This window comes from Lathamus discolor, chromosome 3 (assembly GCF_037157495.1).
Source record: "Lathamus discolor isolate bLatDis1 chromosome 3, bLatDis1.hap1, whole genome shotgun sequence".
NCBI lineage: Eukaryota > Metazoa > Chordata > Aves > Psittaciformes > Psittacidae > Lathamus > Lathamus discolor.
Window position 1 is genome coordinate 34,841,004 of NC_088886.1, and position 23,279 is coordinate 34,864,282.

Sequence of the window (23,279 nt, forward strand, 5' to 3'; positions counted from 1 at the left end):
AGGTAACCCTAGCAATGCTCTCCTGCTAAATGTTGAGCAGTAGGTCCCAACATGAAAACTCAGCTGCATCATCACTGCTTTGGATATTGGAAACTGTTTGATAAAGACTTTCTGGTAAAAATAGCATTATAAATTTGTTCAGACTTGCATGATTTCAGACATTTCTAGGTTTGCTTTAAAAAAACTATGAGAAGTAGTTGGAGGAAATGACAGCAAGCGGTAAGCAATACAACCCTCCCTTCCCGCAACGGCTGGGAGGTGAGTAGCTACATTCAGGGGCAGAGGGTGCTGTACGAGACCTCACGGTCCCCGAGCATTTCCTGCTGGAGCGTCCCTTTCTGACCACTGTCCGGGAGCAGAAAAATTAACCACTAGTCTGTCTCCTCTCCTGTTTGCTTGATGTTACAAGAATTTAGACTCAAATATAAGGAAGTAAGGCAAATACAAGCTTTCTAGAATTCGACACTATATATGGAATCTATATGTATAGAACCTTCCTACTGGAAAAGTTGATCTGAAACTATATGTGCCTCAAGCAGCTGTTTGGGGCTGGCTTCGGCCTGCTGTAAGTCAAACCAGGGCTATTGCTGGCTCTTTGGATCCTGTGTCTGCTCCACTTTGCTTTTGTTCAGAAGCACTCTTCTTGCACCCAGCCTGCCAGTGCTGTCACCAGCTTGGGATGTCCCCTCTCGCCTTCTCTCTCCAAGGGGCTCTTTCACCTTCTCTTGCCAAGCCCTCCTCTCTCTTCTCTTTTCTGAGGAGTGAAGGAAGGAAGTGAATTTAGAAGTTAAAAGGACTCAGTTCTCCCTTAACAACTAAGTTAAGGCCAAAACACCTCTCATGGGGTGCTTGAGTGCCAGCACACTTTTAAAATCACCAGTTGTTGCCACTGGATCCACATGTTAGGATTCTGCACCTCCCTGGTGGCACTATCAAAGCATTCCCAGTGCCTGGAGCCAAAGCCATGAGCTCCTTTATCACAGAAAAGGAGCATGTATCAGGCTGCCCCAGGTCTTGTGCAGAGCAGAGTGTGTATCTGTTCTGAGGAAGGCAAGATACAGCATTTCTTGGAAATCCCAACTAGTGGCAGCACAGAGAAACACTGGGCACCTAGACTGAGCAAGGAAAGTTTTCAGGATGGGGAAGAGGGAAAAACACATTCTTGTTACGAACAGCTGGGCTGTAGAACATGTCATCTGCAGGCAGGCCCATGGGGAGGGAGCAAGAGCTTGCTTAGGCTCTGGGACACCGAGTGGCAGGGAAGCTGGTCTTTGCTCCTCACTGTGACATCTCCAAGGGGATGTAGGTACCGTAGGTACTGACAGTTAACTTCTCTGCAGTGGTCTGTTTTCCAGGTGGTATGTAGGTGTATTTGGTAAATGGGCTGGAGTATCTGAATTGTGGGATGGGGATAGCTGGGGTTAGCAGCTCAGTAACTGCATGAGGGAGGGAGAGGGCAAGGCACAACAGCAGGGAGGGTGAAATGGCTTTACTCTGAACCGAGCCCATTCAGACTCACATCTGCTAGCAGATCCAGGAGGGATTCTGGTCAGGACTTCCACCTGCTGCCACTCAACTGCAGCTGGAACAGGACATGTCTCTGTTGGTTGAGTGCTTTGGATGCCAAGCAGGAGGTCTGAATGTGACTTTGCTGTCACTGTGACCCCACTTAGGAGAGAATTATATGCTCAGAGGAGCTGGAGAGCAACCCTGCAAGGCTCTTACAGCTTAGCACCACAGAGGGAAATGCAGGTGGTGGGAGGATGGAAAATCAGGAGCTAAGGCAGGCAGGTGTACTTTCTGTATTTCTTCATTTCAGGTTTACCTGAGGCAGATGCTTCCGCCAGCCTTTCTCCTGATCTAACAAAGGGGACCAGAGCCCTGGTTAAAACATCATTTAAGAGTCTACCGAGGAACTGAGACATTCTTCATGTCTCTTTATGTGCCCTTCCTCATGCTGTATGATGCTCTGTGAACCGCGGCTGGTATTATTTCAGACACGGGCCTAAATGAGAAAAAAAATATCTATCCAATAAAGTATGTATTTTTTATAGAAAGGAAAAGTCTATGATATACAGCAGGTGACAGTAAATGCTTCCCGCAAGCTGATGCTACAAAGGTACCTTGCCATTCAAAACCAGTCATCACAAGCATCCCCACGAGTGCTGTAAGATTTCTGCTGATTAAGAAATACGCAAGTTTGTCAACGAGTAATTTTTATATATTTCCTAATTGCTAGGGAAAGATCTGCCTTTAAGGGAAGCAGAGCACTGCAAGTGAGCTGAGGTTACTGCATCCATACTGGAGCGGAGTAGACCATATATGCGTATAACATCCCTGCTAAACACTGACCTGCATTAAATACTTATTTGTGTTTTACCAGTTTTAATGGGAAAAATTAAAAAAATCAAAGGAATAATCATATTTCCTCTGAAAGAAAAACAAGCAGAAAATTGTATTTGGTATATAAAACACTGGGAGGAATATCAGTACGACCACTATAAAATTTTATTGCAGGAAGGACGTTTTAATAGAGTAGTTAAATTTAAATAACTTTCCACTAAATGTATATGTACATACTTGTTCCCATAAGGTCACCCTAGGCTCTGCAAATTAAAAGTCAAGATCAGGAAGAGCCTCGAAATACCCAACTGATACAGCAGCATCCTGATAACTAACTAAATGTAGCCAAGTCCCCCTGTGATTTTCTCTCTTTGGAGTGGAAGCGTTTCTCAGGATACCATAAGTCTACTCACAGTTTTACTGTCATATTGTACTCACTTCTCTCATTATCTCATTCAAGGTAATTCTGAAGTCTTGGGGGAGTATTTGTAGAAAATGCTGCATTACAGTAATGGGTCACGGTCCTTTCCCGAACCACTGAAATCAGTCAGCTCTTTTATCTCTTTCTTCACACCACTTCTTCAGGAGATGCAGTCATTCACTGCAGGTAAGTGAAAGAGTTTAAGGCTAATTCAGGGCCTACCACTGGGTGAGCCTGGGACTTCAGTAAGGTGACAGTACAAATTTTCTGTAGTTAATTTTGAGACCTGAATACCATTCCCCAGGCCACAGGCAGGTAGTGCTGGCATATCGCACACATCAGCTTAGCAGGAAGCAGATGGCAACATTACTGAAGTATTTATTATTCAACCATTTCAACCTTTTTTCCTCAGCAAGGCCCTTAAGATGTTACTTCACTTTTAGGAGGAAACGCACTTGAAATGACTGAAATCCCCTATTTCTTCAACGACAGGCAGTGGCTGTGGGGCCTGCTGTGAGCCAGTGCTGGACACTGCCAGCGCATGTGTTCTGCCGTGCTCAGCGTATGGAGTGCTCCCCTAGTGCTAATCTCTAAATGGCCACTGGGAGATGCCTATGCGCAAGGCTGGCCACCCTGAGTTTTGCTCCCATCAGCATCAGCAGGAACTGAACATGATGAACATTCAGCACAAAGTTTTGTAACTCTGCACCTGCCTGCTGAAAAGCAAGTTACCAAACAAGCCATAGCACCCACTCTTCAGGCCAGAGGTACCAGCACTCACAGAGCAAACAGGCCCAAGGTTCTTGTGCAGGAAGAGGCAGCTCTGCTGTCAGCAGCAGCTATGAAGGTGTGACATGCCAGCACAAAGAGAATGAGTCCTCACCTGAGCAAAGCATCCGGAGTGTCTCAGACCACCTGCTGCAGCGGATTCATCACCACAAGATGTACCCAAGTCAGGTACTTCCTTGGCTATTGTAGTCAGTGATATCACACAAGTATCCAGGAGCCAATCCATTAAGGTAACGGTTCCTTTAATTTTTTGCTGTATTAATAAAAAAGTGATCCAATTTATCTGGTTTCCTCATGGAGTAAATATTTAAGAAGCAAATACACCAGATCCATGAATTATCAATGCACAAATTATGATGTTTATATTTGCATAATCTGAAAAAATTAGTATCTTCATCCAAAACGCCGATGCTGGAAGGAAGCGGAACCAATTTAGGACAGGAAAAACAGTTCTCCAAGTCAGTCATTAAAATGCCAGGCTTACCCTCATCTTCTCTGAGCGGCTCCGGGTGGCAATCAAATCTATACTCACTCTTGGAGTCATCTGGAGGAATGATGCCAAGTCTTCTCTTTCTCAGTGCGTAGTTAACCTGAACATACATCCTCCAAGCATCCAGCAGAAAGGGACGCACAACAGAAACCACACAAACTACTCCAAAATATTTATAAACAAATTATTAATGGTCACTTTGTGTTAGCTTTGAGTTACCTGTGTTTCTGAACAGAGGAATACTCTGCTGCCTCTTCAGTTTTGAGAGTATTCCGGTTCCAGAATAGACAAAGTTTAACATTAAGGCATACATACAGCTATGTTGTTTGCTTTCATTTAATAAAGATCAATTTACTCATACTCAAATACATGGAATGTTGGCACAAAACTAAAGCTTTTGTGGAACAGCTACCAATCATACACAAATATTCTGTGAGGTCCTCGTGACTTGCATTTCTCCGATAGATACACCACAAAATGGCTTTAATAATACAAACCGAATGCTGGATCAAATCTCTAAATAATAAGTAGCAGTTAAAGTAAATGGTTTGCTTTATTTGTAAATTATGTACAGAATACATTTATTTAAATTCTAATTATGATGGAGCAGGAGAAGGAAAACAGCCAGGGTGTCCAAACCTGGAGAGTTCCTTCACCTGCTGGAGATGACATCTTTCTGTGAACCAGATGTACAAAACCAGTTTGGATTTCCTCAGTTGCTGGCACGCAGTCTGGAGAAAAAAAGAGCACTGCAGCTGAATTCAGCACTACCAGCTTCTACATTTGCAGCCAAATACTTCTGCTAAAACTAGCTTTCTCAGGAAAGTTTTCACAATCTTCTGAAAACAAAATCAAGAAGGATATCAAGAAAGCTGTAGGCTAAGATGGGCTTTACCTAACTAGAGATCAAATAATTAGGAATAATCGAAGATTTGGTCATTCCACTATCACCTGTTTTACAAAAGCAAGTTTGAGAAGCTAAACTAATCGACCAGTTATGCAAGTACCAGAAAACTGTTTTTCAGTATGTTTGAGGACAATCTGGGCAATCTATCAATCAATAGAAAACTTGTCAGATTGATAAAACTTCTGTAAATGGATATTAATGATTAACATAGTACCAAATAATCAAGTTAATGGTTAAAAAAAAAAATGAAGGAACTAGATATAAAACTGTTTGGTAACATGTATATTTCAGCAAACAAAGACGCTACTGTATGGTCTATGTTTTGGTGATCAGCCAACAAAGAAAATCCAACCATTTGCACATACTTAGTCCCCAAACCACAGTGACTTATGATTTTTCATGTGAAGGCCTGCTTTCGGTCTCTTCCTCCTCTTCCTCCTCTTCACAATCCCCCTCATCTGTTTGCTGTTCCAGTTCCTCTTTTGTGATCATTTCAAAGTCGTTTCCATTTCCACTACTGTGCTGGGACCTGTCGTCTTCACGCCTGTCACTGTCAGTGTCTGAATGCCGCTCTCCTCCAGAGCCGTCTGTGCCCGAGTTCCTCGGTCCTTCTGTTTTCCCATCATCTTCTTCCTTCTTCTCACTGTCTGATTTCTCCTCACTGTCGTATTTTTGCTGCTTTTTGGATTCTGATTTTTCCTCTTTCTTTAAGTCTGCTTTTGGTCCTTTGTATTCATGTGTGTACACAGGCCTGAAGGAGTCGATGAAGCCCACATCTGCTGTAAGGTTTGGCAGGAACCAGAAGTGATGCCTTCCTCCAGTGATCAGCCAGATGATCAGGAAAAGGATGCAGCGAGCTGTATATAAAAAAACCAGAAATGCTGGGGTTTATTATAAAGACACACAATACACACCTGTGGTGTAAGAGATGTGCACTACCAGCTGATGCCCACCCCAAGCCAAGGACAGGGGTGACCTTAGGAGGAAATCTCTTGTTCTGCAACAGCACTGTGGCATCAACTGTTCTTACCGTGTCTCCCCCACCCCACTAACTATGAACCTTATCTATGATTTAGCTTTTAATCCCTTCTGTTACAGAGATACAAGCTGAAGAAAGCTTTAAAATCCTGGTTATATCATTTCCACCACTGAATATGTTCTTATGCACAGCTCTTGGGTTTGTTTTGTCCTTTTTTTTCTTTTTCTTTTTTAAGGGAGGCAGTACACAGATCTCCACTCACAGGAAACACAACCAGGTGACAAGCTTGATTTCTTTCTGTGGCACAACTCTGACACCCAGTGGCCAGGAGGGAAATCCGTAACAAGGAATAGGTCTGACTGTATGTAGCTCATTGCCTATTTGGGACCACGTCCAAGAGGTAGGCTCTGTCTCCCTTGTCTCTGACCTTTCAAACTTCACCTAGTGACATTGAGGATGACCAACACTTACCAACGGCAAGAAGAAGAATACTGGCGACGAAACAGCCCGCGCCTACACTGAGGTAATAAACACCAACACGCATTTCCGCTGGCCAGAGGGGGAACAGCGTTGCAGCTATAACAGCAATCACTAAATAGAAAAGCAAAGCATGAGAAGGACAATTATTTTTTCATGGGATGGGTACAAAGGTACTAGGCTTACTAGTTATTCAAGGTATTAGCTTAGCATACTATGAGGTACTGACAATAGCTGAAAACTTGTCTAGACTCACTGGTTTTTGTACTGGGTAGAGACGCTGCATTCAGCAACTCCAAGTCACTCTGCTTAGCCAATAGAGCAAAAGGAGCCCCTCTGAGGAGCGGGCACAAATAAAAAGGGGAGCAGGGAGCTGACTATAACTGGTGCAGCAGGAAAGGGATGCAGGGAGCTGGATGGAAGTTGTGGTGGCCCCACAAGGGATGACGTGAGTTCTTGGGAGAGGTAGTTGTTCCATATAGAGGAAGCTGGCAAGAACAAGTCAGGGGGCTAAACCAGTAGGACACTGATCTGTTAGCTCACTGGCATCAGTGAGTTTAACATCAGCAGTTAACATCAATACTGATTAATAAAAAACAACCAAAAACCCAACAAAACAGGTGATTTGGCTTATCCTACACAAATACAAGTTTTAGGATCAGAAAGGTATCACTCATAGCTTAAAATCATCCCTTTAATATTTTTCACATTTTTATATAACCCACATTGCCTATTGGATCACTTAGTTGTTAGCTTAAAGCAACGGAAATAACCAGCTTGCACATCTGTCCTAAAGCATGTTTCAGCTTTTACTTTTTAACATGTGCAGCCCTTCGAAATTCATGTAACAGAATCAATATCACATCATGATGAGACTGAAGAGCAAAACTTTATCTGGGAAAAGACAAACTTCACCAAGGACAGATGGGCCTGGAATACTATGCCTACATTTATGACATCCTCACCAACACCTGCTCTTACTTACCAAGTACAAGTCCCATGGCAAAAGTTTTAAAGTGAACGGGGTCATAGATCCACACATACACCTACAACAGAAATAACCTGGTTTACACTTGGAAAACAAGCTCTGATAAATTATTTCATTTGTTGCCTCATCCAAACACTTACTGCCATGCTGTCTACTTGGTGCTGAACACAGGCCCTGCAGTCAGTACTGTGTCAGAGCAGAAGAGCAGGGCTGGGGCCCCTGTATCATAGGAAGGGTTATATTTTGACCAGGACTTCAAAGAGGTTTCTGCCAGCAGAAGAGGTGCAAAAGGAGACAGGCAGCCAAGGGGCTACATGCCTATGTGCCCGCAGCGCTGCCTGAGCTGCGCTGGTTATAAAATGAGCCTTGTGGCTGGAGGCTGAAGGCAGGGCAGGCTGCAGCTGGGTAGAGTGCTGGCCATGCTGGAGGCTTCCACTGGGGGAAGAAGGAAGGGGTTTCCATACTGTGTAAGTGGAAAGCTCAGCCTGCATCTCCCAAAGAATTACTTCATGAAAGAAGTTGTACCTGTTTAACCTGTAGGTGACAAAATCCTGGGGAAAACAATCAGACAGAAAAACTGACGGGGAAATGAAAAATTCAGACATATCACTGAAGCAAGGTTTGGCTTTATCTTTCTTTATTCATGAATGTTGTTCAGTATGAAGTAAAAAAAACTTTTGTGCAAACAAAATAGAATAATAGAATGGTTTGGGTTGGAAGGGACCTTAAAGATCATTTAGTTCCAAATGCCTGCCATAGCAGGGTCTCATGAGAGCAGAGTAGAAGGGCAGAATCACCACCCTCAACCTGCTGGCCATGCTCTTAGCTTTGAAGAGATTTCCTTAAGAGGGGAAAAAACCAGACTGAACATATGCAACAAAGCAACCAGCTGAAATGCTCAATTCAGCTGAAGTCCCATTTGATGGCCTCAGATAAGTATAACTGTACCTGCTGTTCCACAACGCATGGTTATCTACATGTCTACAGTTCAACACAGTACAAAATGTTTGTGCTAGAACTGTGGACCTGTCTGAATCAGCTTTGCTCACCCTTGTTAAAAAACACCACCAACTTCTAGCTAAAGTGCAGGATTTTCTGAACTAGAAAAACAGGATTTTTTTTTTTTTCTACCAAACAATTAGAATCTCAGCTATGAACTATGAAGAGAAGCTGCTAATTACAAGAAACCAGCAACCCCCACAGCAACGCGCTAGTATGAACTAGCAAGAGGACACCTTAGAGGCAATAATACAGTTTTTCAGAGTGACACAACGTGTATTTAATACTCTACTTCTCACACGGTGTGAGAACTGAGTATATGCAAGTGTAGCTCTGCTTCCAGTCAGCTGTTCCGTGAGTCCAAACAAAACTGCAGTTCATGACTGGTGACCAGCAGTAAGGCAGTGTAATAATATTCAGTGTTCATAAGTGCAAAATAAGGAAGAAAAGGTAAAAACCAGCTCAATGTACATACACAAGGATTGTCTCAAAATTAGCTCCTACTTAAAAAAAAACCTCTTGAGAGTTGCAGTTCTTCAACAATGTCAGGTCATTAATAAACAAAAAAGTAAATGATGTTAAGACAAGGAGTAAATACCATTGTACTGCAAATGCAGTGCTGCGCCCTCGCTCTGAATGCCACTCACCATCACAGTTACTCCATGTAAAAGACAACAGTGAGGATCAGAGGGAGGTGTGATTCTGTATGCAGTGGGATGACACAGGACAAGGCTGGCAGTAAAACAACTGACTGAGAAGAGCAAAATAAAGATACATAGAGGAAATACACATTTTCAGCACAAAGTGTTTATTTAGAGTTCAGCGCTGTGTATGTTTTATAACCATGGTATGCAAGAATCTTCAGGGAAATTCCAGGACAGTGGCACACAGCATCAACACAAACACAGTGTAATTCTGCTGAAGTAAAGGCTTCTCACTTATACCAAACATTAAAAACACAAATACAACTCTCTGCATTACAGAGCTGTTAAAGAATTAAGTTCTCCCTCTTCCAGGAAAGCAAAGTATGCAGAAGCATTTAAGATCAGAGTTTAAGCAGTAAAGCCAGGATGAGAACCAAGGAATGCCCAAGTGTCACCCATCTGCCCAGATCAGAGTCAGGCAGCCTCTGGGTGGCAAGAATGTTTTTATTTCCCCACCTGTGACTGAACATCATGTTTCAAAAGGTCTGTGTCTTGTTTAGAAATACTTCAGCAGGGTAACACCCACAGGATAATGTGGGTTGGAAGGGACCTGAAGAGGCCCTCCAGCCCAGCCTGCTGTTCAGAGCAGGGTCCACTGCAAGGCCTGCCCAGCTTACTCAGGGTTTTACTGGGTCCATTCTGGAAAGCTGCTGAGCACGGAGGCTGTGAAACTGCTCTGTGCAGCCTGCTCCAGCACCCCATTACACCCTGAGGACAAACACTGCACCTCATTGCCACCAACACATGAAACTACTAGTAATACAGTTTCTTCGTGATTTTTTTAAGCTACTGGTTATCTCCCTCTGCCCTCCTTGCAAATATCTAAAAACCTGTGTTTCAAGATCAGCCACCATATTGCCATTAATTTTTCTTTCTACATGCCAAGGAAGAGTTTGCAGAAATCCAGTAAACGAACCTATTATTAGACAATAGTAAATTGACACTAAAAGTGAGGAAGTACCCATAAATCCTACCTCATTGCCATCCAAGAAAACTTGGTCTTCATGAGGCTCAAGTTTAAATTTCCTTTTAGTTTCCTTTTTCTTGGGTGTTCCTGGGGTCTCATCCTGAAAACAAGCACAAAATCAAAGTTAAATTGTAAGGAAAGGGAAATCTTATTTTTAGTTAGTGTCTGAGGACTAAACTATGACTTCAGGATTATATTATGCCTTCAAATGCATAGCAAAGCTCCCCAGATAGTTAACAGGGTATCTGCACAAAGATCAGTAGCAGAGAACACCACTTCAACCCTAACTTTATTAGAATTATTTGTTCTGTATTTACCACAAGGGCATCCTTTCAGAATTGGTTTCTGCCTGGTTTATCTCCTCAATCTCATTCTGGATCTTGTGCTTCCTCCTCCCTGTCTCCCATTTCCTTCTCTTTGCTTATTTTCTTTGCTTAAAATTAACTTTCTAATTTTTGTCCTGTGGTGGTGTTCAAGTTACTACTCATTGTCTTATATAATCCACTAAAATATCAGCTCAATAAATAATGACTGGTTTAAAAATGAACATTACACTTACTAACATAACTCTCCAGATGACAGGCAACTGCCGGGGTTCATAACGTGCAGCAGCCTCATTTTAAAGTACCTCAAGAGTTAAGATAATCTTATACCGGCTTCTGTGTTTAGACTGCCAGTGAGATTGTTTTGTTTGTAATTCTTCCATTAGCCACCCAGCTTTCTTCTGAGGTCCAGACCTTTGTACATATTGACTATAGCTGTTGCTAAATATGCCCTTATTTCAATGACGAATGTCTGAACGGGAATCACTTTTGAGCACTATCCTACTAACTCTCACTGGATTCACACCACTGTATATAGAAGATAAAACCCACATCCCCCTCTCAAGTTTCTCCTCCAGACTCCTAATATTTTAATTTAGGAATTCTGTTAATAAAATAAATCAGGAATGAAAACATGAAAAACCACCTGAAAACTTAACAAAGATAGTCTGAACTTTAAATGAAGTAAATCAGAAGTCTGTGTAAACTAGGTGTTACACAGCTTAGTAATGGAGCTGTCCCACACAAACCTGGCCCCCTAGCACAGAGCTATTTACAAGCATCGCGTATCAAACATTACATTCCAAACATTCTTATTGCCAAACACCGCAAACTTGGTTTTGTTTCAGGTGTGCAGCTGCACTGCTCTCAGATGTCCGGTCCCACGTTTGCATGTCATCCTGTGCTAACGCAGAAAGCACCACTGCCTGCTGCAGCTAAGAGAAGTAGATTTTTTATTATCTCAGCCCACTGGAAGATGATGAGGTAAACAAGGCACAGCTGAAGCCTCTTTTTTCATACAGGTCAAAATCAGAGCAAGCCTAAAGTAAAAACCAAACAAACCACAAACCCAGTGTATTTTAGAGATGAAAACAGGCAAAAAAAAAAAAAAAGGTATGTCACATTTTAGAACAACTATATTTTAAGCCCATGTAATCTCACCAGTTACTGTATTCCCTGTCACAGGTTTCTCTCTCCTCTGACAGACAGTACTTACCTTCTTACACTCCTCTTTTTCACCATCCTTCTTCTTTTCTTTCTCCTTCTTATTTTTGTCATCTTTGACACTTTCCTTCTTGCCCTTTTTCTCCTCTTCTTTCCCAATCTCAGCCTTTCCTTTTTCCTTTTCTTTCTTTGTATCCTTGTCAGGTTTCATTTTCATCACTTTTAATGCTCGATGAAAGAACTGTTTTTTCAGGAGTCTTAAAATGAAAAAAGTTACATGATACACTTAAGTATGGCTGTGTGATAATGTTTTCTCAACTGTTATCAGATACCATTCTATAGTATCTACTATAATTCATGACTAGCATGACTGAAAGACAGAGATCACCATCACTGCTCTATTTACAACTAAATACACAAAATCTAACTATCCTGGGTCTCACCTCTTACTTCTCAAAACTGGGTAAACCTCCTACTTTTCTGTGGCAGCATTTTGCATAGATATGAATGAATCTGGAAGACGCAAGACTGTGAAACCCACCAGGTCAATTTAATTATCTTTCCCACTAATGCAACTTCATCTAATATTTATGTTCAGGTTCATGTCAGTGTATTTCACAGCACAAATAAGAAAGTGCACATATGGCTTATCGAGTTCCTTGGCAAGTGGTGCATGATGAATAAAATCGTCCTGATAAAACTGTGGTACACGTGCAAGCATTCCATTCACACCAGCTACAAATATACCTTAAAGCACATATACATATGGCCAGCGATATGGCCACTCTCTCTCCAGGAGACAGTATTTGGGATTCTCAACCTTAACCTTGCCACCAGCAAGTAATGTCATTGAAAGAATCATAGCCAAATTCAGAATAGGAAGAGCCATATAGAATACTGCTCTTTGCACTGAGAGGAAGCAGTGGGGTGTGAAACCCAAATACACATTCACACCAAAAACCCTCATCTGGAGCAACAAATCAACTTGATTTGTCTTTGCTTTCTTTCATCTCTTGCTGCAGACCAAATCTTTATGCCATACTGCTGGTTAAACTGAGGAACTCACTGAAGATAGAGAAGTCATTCTACCAATTACACTTATGTACATGCTGACTGTCAGGCAGAGTTGTTTCAGGTGTGTAAAAAACTCTTCCTCCAGACAACTGTTGACATGGATTCTCTCTCCAGCAGCAGAAAAATCACTTGTTTGGCAGAACCTACTTTTCTTTGCAGCTGGAAGTTTAGGGGCTCAGGTACTGAGCAGCCCATGGGACAGGTCTTGCCTGCAGGACAGCTCTTTCAGGTGTGGGAGCTACCTCTGCCTCTGATGGAACTATAAAAAGATAGGATGTACAAGACCTACTGCTCTGAGCACACAGCCGTAGTACCAGCACAGCAAACGGCCCGGTCCTGGGGCAGGACAGACCTTGCCATAACTAGTGAAGTTCAGATTGGTTGCTGATTCCCAACTTGCTAACCTGCTATAGATCTGCTGAAAAGAGCACTGTTTCCGTAGCTTATTTGTGAGCAAAACCCCTCAAAAGATAATTTACTGAACTTAGATCAGTATATAAGAGTACCAAGAGACCTTATGTACTTGAACAGTGTTATGAACTCAGTTGGTAAGTTGTTTTAAACATGCAATTGATTGATGCAACTGACACAGGATGAAGGAGCAGGATCTGCTATTTGTTCTTTTGTTTAATATGACAGGTAAAACAAGCAATAGGCATGACAAGAGAGTTAAGGTACTTGTTTTCAATATGCGTAAGAGCCTAAGCAGCCTTTTACACTGAAGGGATTATTTTTGTGTTAAGATACTCCTCCATCCCTTCCAAAAGGCAAAGGAAGTAGACTGTGTTAATATTTAGAACTCTGAAAACACTTCAGCGAGTACACTGAAGGGACATCTGACCATCTGAGAGGCATAATCTAAACCTCAGGGTCCAGCTTCTACCATGATGGCAGACCAGCTCCACATGAGAGATCTGAGAGCTCTGATCCTACTAACTTAAAAAAACTATGAAATTTAGGAAAATTATTTTTTTCATCTTGCCTCACACGCATAATGAAAGCGTGTGAGTTTCAAGAACAAAGATGAAGAAACAATATTGTTTCCACCTTCAAACACAGTAATAAAACTGCAATTATAATTTTTACAAACAACCCCATGTTTGAGAATGCACGAAGTCTAAGTGCAACTGGTTCCTAAATAGCTAAGACAACTTAAAAGCTTGACAACCATACTCATTAATAAACAATTAATGAGACTAGGCCATACCTGTTGCAGTAATCAACTACAGACTCACGGGTTGTAAATAAAGCCTCTTCCCCTTTCTTTGCCTTTGCCCATTTAGAATCCAGGAGGCAATCCACAGCTTTTGAGGCTAGAGGGGAAAACAGAATCAAAAATGCATTAAAATTAACAATATTCATTTTAACATTTAGTCTACATTCCTTGAACCACACCAACCAGTCAGTTGTGGTGATGTTCCACATCCTCTCACTCTTTAAGGTACGACTAGCCACTATTCTAAAATACATTACTCTTGAAAACTATGCATCTTTAAATCACAGAGTGGAAAGTTTATTGTGTTTACTTCAGGCTGTTAAGATTAATTTTATGGCTATCTAATGCCCAGATAACTTTTCAAAACCAAATTGTAAGAGCAGTACTTATTAGATAAAGCACTAATAATAAAAACAAAACACACGCCCCCCTCCAAGTACAAGTACAAAGTTAGAAGAAACTTCCATTCTCTGGTTAAAAGTAACCCTACCAATAAAATAATCAACTCGGTGGCCCATCATGTTGGTGGATTTTGTTGGACAGTTGAAACGTAAGTATTTAGCAACAGCCTTCTCCTCTTTGAATGGCTCACCGACCTCCTACAATGGTAAAAGTCCAAAATTAATACAGTTTTAAACACATGAGAAAAAAATCACTCATTTGGGCTCGAAAATCAACTATTGCAAAGTCCTCGTTGTTTTATAACAATATATAAATAATAAATAAAATGTAAAAGATATGAAAATAGGTCATTTCCCCCAAGAACTTCCTGTCTACACAGAGCAAAAATGCAGGAATTCTTAAGTTAGGCGATTTGAAGGCAACACCTAGGAACTCCTTTAACAGCTCTGTAAAAAGAGAAAACTCAGACATTAGCTAAGAGGTAAGCACTGAGCACATGGAAAGCTGTTTAAGGCATACAAGCTTGGATGAAAACAGTTGTGAAGCTGAGAACAAAGGAAAACAATAGAGGGAGGAATAAGAATGTATGAAATGACAGCAACGTAGGCATACTGACAGAATACAAAGCAGCTTGAATTTCAGGTGAAAGAGGAGAAAATCATTTTGAAAAGAAGCTCAAAGATTTGGCTAGAAAATTTCATTATCACTGCATGACCACAAAATGACTTGAACTTCAGAGTACCATCAAGGAGATTCTGCCAACTTAAGAGATGATGAAGCGCAGCAGGATGAAGTACACGAACATCAGAACAGGCATTTTAAGAAAAGGGAGCCACTAGTCTGCACATATTCATCACCTCTGCACATATATCAACTTGCAGAGAGGTAGCAGAATTCAATAATGTGTAAGGCAGAAGGATGGAGACAGACATCTTCAATTATGTAAAATTAAGACCTGTTATCTGTAAGCAGGAAAGAAGTGTTCCTGCTTCACAAAATCGTATCTGAAACAAGTGTTTCGCGTATTGCACCGAGTCATGCAGACCTCCTCTCTGTAAGAATTCTTAGAAGCAGTAAGGCTGAACTTTCCAACTCCCCCACTACTCGCAGATCAGTAACAGGGGGACACCAGGACATATTCTCAGACTGGCAGTACCTTTTCTGTACCTATTCCTCTTGTGCTGGCCAAAGAAATAGATTACAGAAGCCACAAAACAGATTGGCGATTTACAGGAATACACAGAATGCAAAGTTTCTATTTAAAGACACAATGTTTTTAAAGGTCAATAAACATACACAACCTTCATCACCGCCTTTAAGATGTTAATGGCAATAGCACAGGAAGCATGGTAAGTGAAAACGCAAGGTTACATAGATGTTGTTACACCAAAATAAAAACTTTGCTGGTGAGAGTTGTTAATTTTCAACAGTTTGCATAGCAAACTTTCAAAAAGAACTGGTTAATGGATTATCCTTCTAGGAGATTGTTGCTTTTCCTATCTGAGGACAATTTTCAAGAGAGTAATACAGACATAAGATATCCAAAAGACTCCACAGTTTGTTAGTTCTAAGATTACTGAGAATTTTTTAAAGTTTAAATTCTTTATCTCTATACAGAAATATGCTCTCACACTCACCAGTTTGTTTCAAAAACACATTCCCAAATTAAGTCAGATGATTTTAATAATCCTCATAGGGATTACATTAACTCCTTCATGATCCATCCCTTTTTAATTTTTAAGAATCTGTATAAAACATCAGATAACTCATAGAAAACTATTCACTAGCTGACTGCATGCATGCTCATAATATATATACTGTGGTCTGATGTCCCCTTCCATGGAATTGTACATCGCTAAGGATGCTACCAAGTTTGGTACCAAACCAGATGCGGTCTAATAGCAACAAAAGGAGTTAAAATGGATTAAATCCAGCAAATGATGCTAAGGCACAGTGAAGACTGATGACTACATACAGCAACTCATTTTCAAAATAATGTTTTTCTAGTATTTCCTACCAGGAAATTAAACTTCGAATAACAATGCACAGGGCAAAATGTTCTTCACAGCACAGACAGTAAAACAGTCAGAGAAGCTACAGATATTCACATCAACATTAATTCTTCTGCTAGGCTTTCTTTTTTTCCTTCTTCTTCCTAAAATATTTATGACTCTGCTCGGTCATGTGCTGTACTACACAGGCAGTGGCTGGCACCAGGATTTTTTTACTTTGATGGCTCCTTACTATGTATTGCTTTGTCTTTTTCTGTGATCTACTTTTATAACATTCCAAACAAAAATTCTGCCCTGTGAGAAAGACTGCCACAGTTACATTGAGCTTATTCTGAGAAAGTTTTCTCTGCAATTTAATCCCCAGTTTTCATCCTGTTTTCATCCCTTTAATTTGCAGAGCCAGGTTTTTGTTAAAATACTACAACAGACAACAGACAGAAATGAAAACTACATTTTACCATAAAATGAAATCAACACAAGCACTGAAAACTTCAATATCCTAAGCACAACTTTTTTAAGACGCAGCTCAACTGATCTTTAAGTTTGGTTGTAAAACTAGCCAAAAGCCAGACACTTTAACTCTCCTTACACATTTTGAAAAGCATTATACAAATAAATCAAGGGGTAGTTCTCAACAAACTATAAAGCTTTACAACAGATCACATGGCCTTTAAAAGCATATGAAAACTTCCTGGTATTTAAAGTTTGCTTCTATAGGAAAACTAGAAAGATTCAAGAGACATCTCAGGTAATATATTTCTGGAATGCTGCAAAATGTCTTCTTTGTGAAAACTCTGTTTTCCAATAATAAAAAATAGGCTAGTGCTAAGCTTCCAAATACTTCTGCTCCGGATTTTATTTTAGACCCTTGCATCTACTTTAATTTTGTATATTGAAAAATGCATGTTGTCACTAGAGAGCATGTAAAATTTTGAGACTTATGATCCCTGATAATTTACAAACTCTGGAAGAATGCCATTAAAAATAAAATCAAACCGAATTTCTTACTTATGTAGACAGAAGAACTCCATCTATAGGGAGGTAGAAAAAGCAGGGCTCAGCCTACCTACTTACTTACTATGAATGCACTGGTATTTTCAAATTTTGAAGAATAATTCTCAAACATTCCTATCAAAATTCTGTCCTATATGAGTTCATAAAATGACACCGAGATTTTCAAGCCCAGGGACCTTTCAGACCCACCGAAGTGAAAGGAAAATCTGAATCAAATTAATTTTTTACTATTATCTCCCAAATCGATGTATAGCACGGTGCCTTCAGAACTTCCTTCAATACACTCATGTAGTTCCCAGTTAATTCAAGCTGGGACTGCAGCAGCAAAGCTGCCTGTATATGTTAAAAATAAAAACAGCTGAACTGAGCTACTAAAACTAGTGTGCCCTTCTCCCTCTCATCTCTACCTTAATACGACTTATTCAAGTTTTCTTACTCCTGGAATCACACAGTGGATGTCAAAAGGCCAGAGCATACCTGTGGTTCAAAATTTCACTCTTCCCCCCGCGCCCCCCCCTGCCCCTGCATCACAGTTGCAAGGAGACAGGTTCGACCCAAGCCAGGATGATTTCCTTCCACAGCGTTGTAATGGAAACAGGGTTTCTGGAAAATCAGAAGAGAGTAAATGACGACTACTACTTACAAGACAAGTTATTTCATGTGCAGAAAAATGCACTACAAGGATTTATGGTCCTCTGTTTTAAACAGGTCATCAAAATCAATAAAATTAGTATCTAGTTTGTTTTGTTGATCTTACACCTTAGAACTCTGATTTTCAGAATACCATCCCTCTCAGATGACTTCTGAGGCCCAATAATTTATAGCTTACAGATAAGAAGAAATTTAAGCACATTTGTCACACACAGCCTGTTTTTCAAGCTGAGAAGCTACGTCCAAAATGACACTACGTCAACCCATGTTCCACTCCTCACACCTCTCCATGTATTATAAGGGCACTACAACTGCATTAGCGTTATCTCTTCTGAAGATGGTCTGAACACATCATAGCTTGGGCTGAATCACAGGATTATCTTTTTCTTTTCTCTGTTGACTCTCAGGACTTTAGAGTAGAGGATGTTCTGTGGCAAGGGAGTAAGTACTCAACCTTTCTGATGAAACATTTATATTTTGCCTAAAAGAAATCAAGGTGCAATAGGGCAGAGAAAAAGCTCACAAATCAGTATGACTCGACAGATCACTGGGTGGGAGTGAAAATGAGTTAGGTCTTAGGACTCCATCTGTATTTTCTTCAGTGATTAATACAGTCTGACTTCCGCATTGATGACCAGTACATGGATTGCCCCAGGTGTCTTAAAAGAAACAGTGGCAGAACCATGCAGAGAAACCAGTTCTTCTGGATTACCACGGCTGTGTGCTAGCCACAAGCCATTAATTTTCTTTACAGAAAAAGATTAACAGACTTTTTTTTGTCCTATACATATCCTAGAAAATAGAAGTATTTGTTTTCCTCATTTATTCTTACAGCAATCACTATTTTTTCTGAGCTTAAACACATGTCAAAGGAGCTATGTACAGTATTTTGAAGCCAAAACATGCCAGCTTCCATCCTCTTCTAACCCTAGGCCAGTTATTTTGACTTTTTCTCTTCCCACCTCCCAAAATGTAACTCAGATTTTTGAAAAACAATGATTCTTGTTTTAATGACAAGTGGGTCTGCTACTTTTAATTCCTGGTTTTCTGCATTTTTCCACCCTGAAATTTTTGTTTCTTCCTCCTTATCACCCAATACCACCCACTTTCAAAGAAGTTATTTAGCCATTCTCCTCTGTTATCACCACACTCAGCTTTACTAGAATGTATGAGAAAGACAAATGGGCAAGGTGGATTAATCTCTGCATTACTGGACAACCGCTGCATTGCCATTTCTGAAGATCCTTTCTATAGGCATTCACAAAAAAACTGCAGTATAGGAAGCAGCAATGCAGCTGTTTCATCTTCCTTCCCGCGGAGACCAAACCAAGACATGACAGAACCATAGGCTGCAACACTCAATGCTATTTATTAGATGTCCTTCATCAGGAAACTCAAAGCTTTAATCCCGTGATTCAAATAAAGAGGAAAAAAGAAGTCAACAAGGAAAGTATGTGCTATTAATTGGATGCGTGCGGCACTGATGCCACCTCAGCCATCAATCTGCAGCTCAGCCATCAATTTGCAGTGAGACATTAATCTAAGAACTACCTAAGAACTGTTTTCTCTATTCAGAAGAGCAGTTTTTACATGCATTAACATTTCTGGAGTAGAGGACACACCACTAAGGTGCTGTTCAAGTGCTATTAACTGCAACGCAAAGATAAACAAAACTTCACCTGGGCAGAACAGAACTGTGCACGATGGAATCCGGCCAATGTAATTAAAGCTTAATACCTACTTAACAGTCAAACTGCAGCCCTGCCAACCAAGTGCCACATGTTGGCCAGCTGAACGCTTCTCAGAGGAAGCAACTCAGAAGATTTTTTGCTTGAGTATTTTGGGATACCCATGGAATTGGTTTTTTTTTTCCCCTAAGAAATGAAATAGCTTTGATCAGGTTGCTGGACAGGCATTCAAAGACAGCTCCCATCTTTTGAGATGCATCTGTCTAAAGAAACAATATTAAACTAGCCACTAGACAACATATGTTGTTTTTCTTTTAATAAGCCCTTTGTATACAGCAAGCATTCTCGATTTCAGAAATTTGAATAATGTGGGAACCCACTGGCTTGAGCAAGCTGCAGTCTACAGATCAGTCTCTTCTCACCATTATATATGTGAAGTAATCTCCATGTCAGTTACAGTTAAATTACCATCACTGTCAAAAGTGACACTTTGAAAACTTTACCTCTAAATGTCTCTGAACTTCCTAAGTTACAATTTCTACAACTTCCATAACTTTCAGCTTGTGGCCAGGCAAAGAGTCTAAGCTATGTAATACAGATTGGGCAATACGTCTTTCTGTGAAAATGCAATCTATAAAACAAATCCTTCCTGTTATCACTTCCGATGGAGAACACAGAAAGTAGGCTTGACGCAACTTTGAACTATTTTACTGAGACTTTTTTCCATGTCTCCTCTCACATGCAGCTAGCTGATCTAACTACATCATTCCAATCCTGATGGCAGACATAAAATCCTATAAAAGTTATTCATAACCCAGGCTCTATACAGGTAGTATTTGGCATCAAACTCTATTACATCAGTCTCTTCCACAGCTAAACACGCCATCTCCTCCTAAGAACCTTTCTCTTGTCAAATGCAGCTGTACTCAATGACAATTCAGATGTCAGACTTGCATACAGTATGATAAATATTCTCTTTATTAAGGGGTACACATCACCTTAAAATAAATGCACGCTTCCAAAGCACTTGCAACAACTACAAATTACACACTCCATTTTAAAACAAGAAACTTGCAGCATTATCCTGAAACATGGTAATACAGTAACTATGCCGATAAAGTTCAAAAAGCTTAAAAAAACCCAAAAAACCAACCAAAACCAACTACCAAGAAAAATACACGTTATTTTATTCACTGCCCAAGTAAGAACACCACTTGGGCATTCAACATTCTTTGCTCACTGTCCTGTCTTCCCACTGTTGCTTACACACACAGAGAAACTACTAAGATGCAATACACATTTATCTGCTCACTTATATCTCAAATTCAGGCCACAGTCTTAAACTGTAAGTGCTAACACACAGCCATCAATTTAATTACTAATACTCTGGGAAATACTTTTACAGCTAACAGGCAGGAAATTAAGTATGTGCTTAAGTGCCTTCAAGACCACTGCCTTGTGTATTGTACAAAACATTAAATTACACTTAATTTGGGTTTGATGGATGCTTTATTTGATGGATGCTAGTTTTGTCCTTGGTAAGGGACGGTCTATGATGAATATGAAAAGATAATAATTCTGTAATGTTTTATGGCAATTCCTTGAATATCTGTGATTGATAAGGCTTGCTTAACCAGATTTTGATTAATTACCCTTTGCATTCCCCCTCCCCCAGCTCCCGTAGTTTGAATTAAAGGGGAAAAAAGAAACTATGATGTACAGGCAAATCTCTTGCTTTCTCAGGGGAAGGGAAAGTGGGTGGGAAGGGAAAGGATGAGAAAGGAGAGAGAGAGCAAACAAGCAGAAACATGACATATGAAGTGTACATTGCTGAATGGCTTTATGACTTCTCTTGTGAATATTATCTCCACTCAACAGCAGAGTAATAAATCCCAAACACACACTCTTTAGGCTTAGTGTTAATAATACATAATGGTAACAGCCATTATAGCACCTGATGTTATAACTGTCCAAAACATGTATAATAAACTTTGTAAAACTCATTTAAAATTAATATACTAAGAAGTCCAGACTTCCAGGTAAGTGAAAATACCTAAGATGTCTTCACCTTGCCCTTAAGTGACACCACATAATTATCACTACATTTTAACATGATCTCAAAACTGATTAAGTCTATTTTTACACGCAGTTGTTTATGTTTTCTAACAACAAATCTGTTTTCCTCACTAAATCATTTCCTGGCTGGGCACGTTTGTTTTTAAGATGCTTATACCATCTGCCCCATACCTTTTTGCTTATGATCGCTGGAACAGACAGATGATGGGTCAGCCCTCGGCTAAGGTGGCTGCTCGCCTATTCTGAGTGTTGTTATACCATACCAAGCTATTGTCCAACACTGGTAACGGGTGAGATCCTAAGTATAATAGGACCATTAAAAACAGGCAGCAGCTCGACATCGCACCCGCTGGTCTTCGAAGAAGACGACGTACTTTTGAGGGCGCAGACCCTCTGAGGGCAGGCCCGCCGGTAAGGGGGAGGCCGGGGCGGGCTCCCTGCCGTGCCAGCTGCCCCTCAGCCTCCCGCCGCGGCGGGGAAGCAGTGCTTGCAGCCCCCCCAAACCGCTCCTACAGGCACTCCTCCGCCCCGCAGGGCCCCAGCTTCCCTCAGTATTTACGAGGATTTATGAATTTGCTAGAAAATTCTGAGGAAAACCTGTCGCCCGCTGCCAGCCTGGACTTCTACCGAGCTCTGGTGAGGCGCTCCCGGCGCCTGAGCAGCGGGAGCCTGCAGGCGCCGGGTGAGATGATGGTGCTTCCCAACCGCCAGCCGCCGCCACCACCACCTCACAACGGCACGGCGTCGTGGCGGGGAGGCCGTGGAGAAAGGGAGGGAAGCCCCCCTGAGGGGCGGCCGGGCCGCCCGGCGCAGCCCAGCCGGGCCTCCGTGAGGACGGAGAGAGGGAGCTGCCGCCTGGGGAGGAGGCAAGGGCAGGGTAGGCTGGTGGGGTGAGGGCCAGCTACCTGGATCCGCTTCCTGTGCCTCCGCCGCTCCGCCATGTTGTCCCCGTCTGCTCCGCCGGTGACGTAGCGAGAGCGGGGGGGGGAAGGGGGGGGTGTGTGCAGCGGCCTCGCGAGAGGCGGCGGGAGTCCGCGGAGGGGCGGGAAGGCTGAGGGGGTGCTCGCTTCAGCCCTCAGCGCCGGCTCGCAGCGGCCCTGCGCTGGGGCTGCGCTCTGTGGGCTGCCCCGGCTTAGACATTGTTGCGGGCCGAGGCGTCGCGTTCCTTTCTGTCAGCCCCCCGGAAGTAGTCTGGTTGATCAGAAGCGCCCCTGGGGGGAGATGGCGCGTCTGCGGTGCCTCGGCCTTAACCTCGCGTCTGAAGTCGAACTCCTAAACTGGGAGTGGTGCCTCTTGCCACCCGGTTCCCTCAGGCAGCCGGGCCGGGGCTACACGTCGGGGCCTACCCAGGGCAGGAGGGAGCGGTGTGGCCACATGCTGGACAAGCTGGGGAGGCCGTCTGCACTCAGAGGTGTCGCTTGGGATCTCAGAGTGAGCCCATCCTACTGGAATAAACGTGCTCCAGCTCGTGGGCAGTGAAAATGTACGCGTTTAGTTTTGTTACTTCTAAATAGAAAGTTCGGCCTTAAAGATGCTCGATGCTTCAGGCCTTTGTTAATCCTTACCTGTTTAAACAGACTGGTTGCTCAGACCTC

At 41.8% G+C, this 23,279-nt stretch overlaps 1 protein-coding gene across 1 annotated transcript; it reads right to left on the bottom strand.

Moving 5' to 3' along the window:
- Positions 1 to 4,213: 4,213 nt before the first annotated feature.
- On the bottom strand, positions 4,214 to 22,677 carry SEC62 (SEC62 homolog, preprotein translocation factor). Its single transcript, XM_065674605.1, has 8 exons — positions 22,590 to 22,677; positions 14,332 to 14,440; positions 13,833 to 13,938; positions 11,604 to 11,808; positions 10,072 to 10,164; positions 7,392 to 7,452; positions 6,401 to 6,520; positions 4,214 to 5,807 (listed from the first exon to the last, which is right to left on the bottom strand). Exons 1-8 carry the CDS (start codon positions 22,623 to 22,625, stop codon positions 5,338 to 5,340), a joined length of 1,200 nt encoding a protein of 399 aa, XP_065530677.1. The 5' UTR covers positions 22,626 to 22,677; the 3' UTR covers positions 4,214 to 5,337.
- Between the last annotated feature and the right edge of the window lie 602 nt (positions 22,678 to 23,279).